This window comes from Otolemur garnettii, unplaced genomic scaffold, assembly GCF_000181295.1.
Source record: "Otolemur garnettii isolate 467f Iridium unplaced genomic scaffold, OtoGar3 scaffold00003, whole genome shotgun sequence".
Taxonomy (NCBI): domain Eukaryota; kingdom Metazoa; phylum Chordata; class Mammalia; order Primates; family Galagidae; genus Otolemur; species Otolemur garnettii.
This window is the reverse complement of record NW_003852398.1, coordinates 34679391-34688287: the sequence shown is the minus strand read 5'-3', so window position 1 is coordinate 34688287 and position 8897 is coordinate 34679391. Positions and strand designations below refer to the sequence as shown.

General features: G+C 40.8%; 1 protein-coding gene across 1 annotated transcript; it reads right to left on the bottom strand.

Annotated features, from left to right (window-relative positions):
• Positions 1 to 6618: 6618 nt before the first annotated feature.
• Positions 6619 to 7914, bottom strand: LOC100946664 (mitochondrial ornithine transporter 2). The gene has a single exon (XM_003782111.2). It carries the CDS (start codon positions 7827 to 7829, stop codon positions 6924 to 6926), a length of 906 nt encoding a protein of 301 aa, XP_003782159.1. The 5' UTR covers positions 7830 to 7914; the 3' UTR covers positions 6619 to 6923.
• Positions 7915 to 8897: the final 983 nt, after the last annotated feature.

Below are 8897 nucleotides of genomic sequence, written 5' to 3'. Positions count from 1 at the left end.
GGGAGGCCAAGGCAGGTGAACAGGTGTGAGGCCATCTCCACTAAAAACAGAAAAATTAGCCAGGCATTAGGGTGGGTGCCTGCAGTCTCAGCTACTCTGGAGGCTGAGGCAGGAGGATTGCTTGAACCTAGGAGTTTGAGGTTGCTGTGAGTTAGGCTGATGCCATGTCATTCTAGGCTGGGCAACAGAGTGAGATGGTAACTCAAAAAAAAAAAAAAAGAAAAGAAAGGTAGATAGACAGCTATGATGTCACTAGGCCATAGGACTTTTTCAGCTCCATTATAATCTTATGGGATCACCACCAAATATTTGATCCATCATTGACCAAAACGTTATTATGTACCATATGACTCTCTGCTTGTGCATGTTATATAAATAGAGATAAATACATATAGCACAATAAAAGTATATTCAAGAGAGGGAACAGTGATGGATGTCAAATTTCAGGATGATAATTGTCTTCATTTGGTCAGGTGGAGTGAGGGGAGAGGAACAATATGATTCGTTGTATATTATTAGTAAGGCCTTGGCATTTGGAGGAGGTGCTGTGTTCACCATTTTTATTACTATTTTGATAGGTAACTAGATAGATACTTTCATAAATACACAGATAGATGACATTGGATAGGTTAAGTAGATAAATACAACAGGCCATAAATGCACTAATGATGAGAGTCTATCACAATCCAATTCTGTGAATCTGAGACCCAACAAGACTTTTTTCTAAAAGAATATATGTGATAGAATATAAAGCAGATGGAATCACCAATGAAGTATTCTTGCCAAAATGTTTAACCTCAGCCAAGACTTCAGACCTTCTCTCCAGGACAGAAAGCACAGAAACCAGGTGCCTTCCTGCTTAGTTCTGCTGCAGGAACGGAAGAGAATCAACCTGGAGAATCATCACCGATTGTACATAAAGCAAGAATCTATTCAATGCAGATCAGCTTTGACTCCAGACAGCAAAGTGAAGAGGGGAGGCAGCCATAAAAACAGAAGCAGAGAATAGAAAAATAAGAGACTGTTGTGTGCTAAAATCCCATAATGTGCTGACCAGAAGACAATGAGGTGGTAGGGTCCAGATTCACAGTGGAAGAACAACCCTGCCCAGCTGCCTCTTCTTGACTAAAGGGGCACCTGAATCCGGAAATGAAAAAATGGGGAAGGCTTTTTCTGTGGTCAGTACCACCATGAACCCTCTAGAGAAGAGTCCACTATTTCTCCAAAAGCAGAAAAACACATTTCTTCTGAATGCACAAAAGAGCCATGTACAACTTAATGGTTAAATAAAATATGTGGAGAAATATCCTAATTAATGTCTGCTCAGAGTGCAGATTGTTGAGAAGAACCAAGTGAAACTTCTTCAGGCTGGAGTAGAAATACTCGCTATAAACACAGGCTTCCCTGTGGAGGGAATAATAATTTCTTTTCTGGAGACCTTATTTTCACACACAGAATGTTCAAGATTGTTAAGAAATGTCAATTTTCTATAAAACTATTCACTCTCTTGTGAAATTTTTTTTCATCATGCAGACTAAAGCTTGTCTAAACTGGTTTTGAAATAGCCAGTATTCGAACTGCAATTCGAACCCCTGGTTCAAGCTATTCTCTGGCTTCAGGCTGCTGCACAGTGGGGACTACAGGGGCGTGCCACCACACTCAGCTAACTTAAAAAAAATCTCTTTTGTAGAGATCAGATCTCATTTTGTTGTCTGGGCTAGTCTTGAACTCTTGACCTCAAGCAATCCTCCTACTTTGGCCTCCCAAAGTGCTGGGGTTACAGGTGTGAGCCCTGTGATTGGCCCAGGCTTCTCTTTAAACCCCAGGGGTTTGGGGGTGGGGAGAGCCCTAGCATTGCTAAAGGGACTAGGCATAGGTCACTTTTGGGACCTTCTACCTTGCTTCCCTCTCTCTAGGCTGGTTTTGACTGTTGGTACAGCCTACCTGGATGGAGTCCAGGAGGCAGCAGCTTAGGACCTGGTGTTGTGTGTGTGGCAGAGGTTCTGGAAAGTTCTATATTTGGAATCAAGAAGTCCTGAATTCAAATTCTTGCTTTTGTGCTTATTGTCTGGGGAGCGTTGGATAAACTGCTTAATCTCTGAGCCTTAGTTTTTCATTGTTTGAATGGCACTGATGATACATTCCCTTCCATAAGGTTGGTTGTGAGGATTAAATGTAATAAGCATGTGAAAGTATCTGGCATGTATTAGGCTGTTAATAAACATTTAGTTGACTATGAAGAAAAAAAAAGAAAGAAAGAAAAAGCCAGTATGCCTCATGCAGTGAATAGAGCATCAGAAGTGGTGGCCACCACCAACCTGGAAGAGGTCTGGAAACAGAAGATCATAGCCCACCTTTTAAATGTCATTGACCAGGAGCCTATAGGTAAGTACTGGCATTAGGAAGCTGAGAACACTGTAGACCAGTGGTTCCCAACCTTCCTAATGCCGCAATGTATTTTCATTGTTACAAAGGGATCGTGACCCACGGGTTGAGAAACGCTGCTGTAGACCATGGAGCTCATAAAGCAGGCCACAGGATAATATTTCCAACACGGAAATAATCTGCTTTGTTAAAAGTCTCTTAAAGAAGACTTCTGGCCCATTTCTCATTAATCTGGAGAGATCAGAGAAACCGAAGAATTATAGACTTTGAAAATTTGGGGTGGGGGGGGAAGAAAAGAAAATAGTGACTAATTCTCACATAAATTAGGTTTAATTTTGACCAAAGTACATTACTTAAACTTTAATTTTTAATTCAACCTGTTACTATGTTGTTTAGGATATTGTATCCTTATTCATAAGTCAAATATGTTTGTAATTTCCCCCTTTATAATAATATATTTTCTCCAATTATAATATCAGGTGTATCCAGATTAAGTAGAATGATTTTGAAGTATTTCTTCTTTTTTTACTGTCCATAAGATTTGGCATGATCTGTTTTTTGAAATTACCTTTTATTTTTATTTATAAATATTAGTTGCTTATTTTTTGAGACTTTGGGGAAAAAAAAGAAGTTAACTGATGACTCCATACTGAACCTCAGAGTCAAAGCATTCTATAATAGACATACTCTTATTTGACAATGTAAATGTTACTTTCTTTGCATTATTATTATTACTGCTTAATATTTCAATGCAGCAATCGTCTGATTTCTTTTCTGAATGTATTTATCTTCATTCGTTCTTTTTGAGATTTTTGTTTTGTTTCTAGTCCTCTTAAACATTGTTATTGTTATTAAATTTTAAGCCTTTTTAATTTTGTGAAGGCAAAAAGTAGAAACCTAATAAACACATGTATATCCAGAAAATAATAATAATAATAATGAAGAAAAGAAAATGAGGATTTCAAAGCTCAAGAGTTGCTCAAGTGAGAAATGCATGTCCGTGCTCTGGACAGAGGGATACTCTCTGGCCTTGAGCACAAATCTCCAATGACTATTTTCTGTACCAAACAACTGCCTAGAAATAATTATTACCCCTCTTTAGTGTTCTAGGCCAAAAGAAAGAGAAGCTATGTTTCCTCTGAGTTCAGCAACAAGATCATGAAGAAAATGGGCAGGTGTGATACTCCATTGTCTGATATGGTCCTGAGATACCACACATACTTAACTACTTCAGTTTAGTATCTAGTGAAACCTATGTCAGAGAAATAATTTCTAACTACAGTATAACTATAGCAAAGCAAGAAGCAGACCATCTGTCCCTGACAGTAGATCAAAAGATGTAATAAATCACTGAAAAGATTTTTTAAAGTTGGAAAGCAAATTTTGCTATGTGGAAGTGAAGTAAAATTTACAATTTTAAGGATAAAAAGATAGGTATTAGAAAAATGGAATTGGCCAATTTAAATATTAGAAACAAATATCATGGCACTAATTTAAAGAATACAAAAAAACACAATACAAAAAACAACACTATTCAGGGAAGGGGACAGTTCCTTAAACTCAGAGATTCCATCACTGATCACACATGCAAATATAAAATACTTTTCTTTTATAAATTTTGTTCTAGAATATCACTCTTCTAACTGCAGAACAAACATCTAGACCAGTGGTTCTCAACCTTCCTAATGCTGCAGCCCTTTAATATTGTTCTTGTGGGTTGCAACCCACAGGTTGAGAACCACTGATCTAGACCATCATCTCCTTGAGGACAGAAACTAGATGTCATTAGTGTCTGCATACCCATTGCTCAATACATTACACTGTAAATGGTATGATTTAAATAAATATTTTTAAGCAGATAAATAATTTAATGATAGAATAATCAAATTTCTTTAAATACAATATTTCATATTCCTATGATTTTGTTTGGAGATCTGAAATTATTCAAATTTTACCCAAGTATTGTTCCATGAATTAAAGCAAATAGAACAGGGAAAAAATTCTCCTGCCTTAGATGTCCATTCCTCACTCCTGCTCACTCATACATGCCTCATACTATTTCTATTGAAGGTAGTTAGTTAACCCTTTAATGGAAGACATTGTGAGAAGGTCTCCTGACAGAGCTAACTAGGAACTCATAGGTGCCAAGCAGGGGACTTTGGACTCTGAAATAGTCTGCTTCCTACTTAAAGCCAGTCCCATCTTCTTTTCTGCTTTAATACAGGCCTGCTCCAATGACGTGTCACTCAGTAGCTACTGAGCAGTCAAGTATGGAATATATAACTTAAATATATAAAGAGCTTAAAAGTAAAGTAAAAGCAAATAAATGAAGAACTCACCAGGCCCAACACTGAGCATCCCCTCCTCCAAACTTCCACAGCAGCCTTATTTGTTAGCATCTCATTTCTCTGACCCTCTTGCTTCTTGCACTGAGGCTAGTTATCCCAGAGGCTTAACTGGTAGCAAAAAGCCTAAGGAAGCTGGAGGTTTCACACAAGATTTACATTTTACCAATAGTGATAAAAGCACACGGTATGATTCACCACTTGGGCACGGTGGCTCACGCCTGTTATTGTAGCACTTTGGGAGGCGGAGATGAGTAGATTGCTTGAGCTCAGGAGTTCAAGACCAGCCTGAGCAAAAGCAAGACTCGTCTCTAAAAACTAGCCAAGTGTTGTGGTGGGTGCCTGTAGTCCCAGCTACTTGGGAGGCTGAGGCATGAGGATCATTTGAGCCCAAGAGTTTGAGGTTGTTGTGAGCTATGATACTATAGCACTCTACCCAGGGTGACAAAGTGAGACTCTCTCAAGAAAAAGAAAATAGCTCACTTCCTTTCAGCTTTAAAAGCTGCTTAAGAACACTTGCTACAGACAGAGACCCTGCTGGTCTTGGAGAAGCATGAAATGATGAGGCTTACTTTAATAGTGACAAGAATGTCCCTCTTATATTATATGGCCAAAGAATAGCTATTTATCTCCAAGTCCATGAGGATCAGATGAATTATATTCTTTTGGGGTTTGGTTTTGTTTTCTTGTAGTGGGGAGGGTATTTTTTGTTTTGGTTTTTAAAAAATCAGTGCATATATACATACAAAGCATACAAATTAATAAAATTATTTCTCTTATGTTTCTTTCCATAGTTACATCCCATACATAGTCATCACTAAAATTTAATGATGGCCAGGATCAAATTTAGAAGGCTAAATTCCTTACCATGGATTGAAAGTACTAATTTCTGTCTAGCTCTGCCTGACAGATGACTTGACTCAGAAGTACTATTACTCTATCCCCAAACAGGAAGCAAAAGCTTCTCTTAGCTTTGGCACCTTTTTTTTTTCTTGAGACAGAGTCTTACTATATCACTCGGTAGAGTGCTGTGGCATCACAGCTCACAGCAACCTCCAACTCCTGGGCTTAAGCAATTCTCTTGCCTCAGCCTCCCAAGTAGCTGGGACTATAAGCACCCACCACAATGCCCAGCTATTTTTTGTTGCAGTTGTCATTGTTGTCTAGCTGGCCCGGGGCCAGGTTCGAACCTGCCAGCCTCGGTGTATATGGCCAGTGTTATAACCACCGTGCTATGGGCGCTGAGCCAGCTTTAGCACTTTTTGTTCCCTAGAAGGATTTCTGACTGGTGCAGGCACAGAGGATAGTGATTGACTCAAAGTAAACAAACAACCCCTAAATGGGCCAATGTACCCTGGAATCCTACCCAGGCTAGTACCAGAGGCCAAAAACTAAGAACTGTTGTTGGCTGTATGGGTCTTCATCAAAACGTAGCAGCACAGCCCCTTCCTTAAGTTAGTGCAGGTGAAGGTTGTGCTGCTTCCTCAAGGCCTGATACTCTAGGCCACACCTAACCATTCAACCACTTTGAAAATGAATAGCACTATTTTAAAAATAATGTATTTGGGAAAATCCAGAAACTTTAACTCAAGAATGTGGAAGCCATACCAATATACATGTACATTCTCTTCCTAAATATCTAGACAGGCATTTCGGTTTTCAGGAACCACACAAAGGCTATTCAAAACTTTAACCACCAAGTATAGTGCACATGTTAAACAGACTTTAAAAGAGACCTTACATCTTGAATGGGCTAAGCAACATATATGTCTATCTTCATGAAACATGGTCAATTCTGGATTTTTTCAAGTGACACTTGAGATTATGGATGGAACCAAATTGTGTTTCACTCACAACACATAACCATCCAAACTGCATATACATGTAAAGGCCCTGACAGAACTATATTTAGTCTTCCAGATTATATACATAGGGCCAACCAACTCACTCTATATATCCTACCAAAAGCAAGAGCAGTAACTTTTCTATTTCGATACAATTATGGGCAGAAATTACATAATGTAAGATAGCGGTCTTTCCATAAAGTTTAAGATTTAGGGTAGAAAAACGGAAGATAAAACCAAATTTCTCATGAAGTAAAAAATCATTCCACATTGGTGTGGTACTCTGTGAACTGTGAGATGAATTGTAGTCCTTAAATTCCTGTCCTTGGATCTGAGTTCACCAAAAGACTCAGTGTGCTTCCAGCTGGCTCATCATCATCTTCCTGCTATACTCATAGACCAAAAATAGTGTCCCATTGGCAGGGAATGCTCGAACCATAGTAGCTGTCAGTCCAGAATATAAAACTGCTATTCCTTCATTTCTCACAACACTTGAAAGAGTCCCTATAAATCCTGCCTGTTTTCCATGCATGGAAAGAACTTGAATTCTGGATTTAATACAATCCACTGGAAACACAACAAGCCAGAGGGAAATTCCAGCAACTCCACCACTGAACATCAAATGGGCAGGACCTAGTTCATCTTTTGATCTTCCTGAGGCAAAATATGAACGGCTCATTTCATAGCCACCAAAGAAGAAGAAATAGCCTGGTACTTCTTGAAGGAGAGTACTGGAGAGTCCATGGTAGAAGCCTAAAAGGCCATCTTTTCTAAGGATACTTTTCACGACAGACCAAATTGTATTATGGCTTTTTGCTATCTTCCCTGACATTTCCATTTCATACATAGTTTGTAGGCGGCACTTCACAAGCTCAGTGGGGCAGAGGGCCAGCGCAGCAAAAGAAGACGCTAAGGACCCGGCAACTGCCTTCTGCAGATCACTCAGCTGTGCCTGCTTGTCCAGTCCAACCACTTCCCTGACAAACTGTTGGCAGAACCCGTAGCACATGAAGAGAACGGAGTTTTCCGAGACGTAGGCCGTCAGCGCTGGGCCGGTTCCCTTGTAGAAGCCCCGGATACCCACTTGCTTGTATGTCTTCAGGAAGCAGTTGATGAGACCCTTGTACAGGTAGGGGAACGTCTGCATCTTCACTTTCATTGTGTCAAAGGGCTGCCCGGCCAGTACACACGCGGTGCCCCCTGAGGCCCCAGCTGTGAGGTCGATCACGGCTTGGATGCCAGGACTGGACTTCATGTTCGCCCACTAGTGTCTGCCAGGCTCAGTGGAGGGCAACTAATTCTTCGAAGTGTGGGGTGGGTTTCTCATGTCCAGCAGCGGAGAGCGCCAGAGGATAGCTCAGCCACCAGCTCTCAGCGCTCAATCCTGGCCGGCTGGGGAGACCGCTTAACTCCACTCTTGGCCGCGGGCTGCCCCCGCCCCGCCCTCGCACGTAAATAACCCCCGGCCCCCTGGCCAGCACGCGGCTCGCCAGCATGCCCCGGCCTGCCGCGGCAGTCCGGCCCGAATAAATACTTCTGGTGAATTGTAATATAGCGGTTGAAAGATTTTTGATAAATTCGTGCTATTATGGCCAGAGACTCTAGGTATCGCTAAACACCTGGCAAGGAAAGAAATGCTTTCCTATTCGGCCAAAGTTCCCAGTTCCTTACCACGCAAAACAAAATAGGAGATGCTGCCAGCTGATTGAGCTCGGATTCAAAGGTCAATCTATAGAAAAAGAGCCTCTAAAAAACAACAAATAAAAGTAGAGAACAAAACTATTGGAGGTTGCTACATGAAAGTCAGTGGCTGCTTTTGATCAGAAAACCTGCCCCTCACTCTGGGGAGCACGGGGGGGGGGGGGGCCGAAGCCCAGCAGATGCAGTACTCTGTGCTTGCAGAGGTGGAGAAATGCTACCTTGTAGCAACACATTGCCAAGCTGGGATTGCTACAGCCCAAGAGCTGGTGGAACGCGGCGTCCTGGTCATTTCTAAAAGTAGCATTTATATACTGCATTGTGAAGACAGGTGATTTAAAAAAAAAAACAAAACAGCTGTGCGGCTAAAGCACTCAAAGCTTGCAAAATTTCAGGGTTCTTACTGAGGACCCACAGAACTTTATGCAGTAGAAGTTAGGCACGTAAATGACAACATGTCTAGCTTGCAAGGTAAGATGCTGTGTTTTGGACATTAGTGACACACTTTTTCCTCCCAGATGTTCATAATCCCAACGTTGGAACAAATTCTTTTCAGGCCTACATAATTAGCCCAGTAAGTCGCAGGTAGAAACAAAATCTAAGTGAAAGTACACTGAAAACGTTC

Bases quoted from the DNA above. Each gene is read 5' to 3' on its own strand.
- LOC100946664 (XM_003782111.2), bottom strand. From the start codon at position 7,829: ATGAAGTCCAGTCCTGGCATCCAAGCCGTGATCGACCTCACAGCTGGG.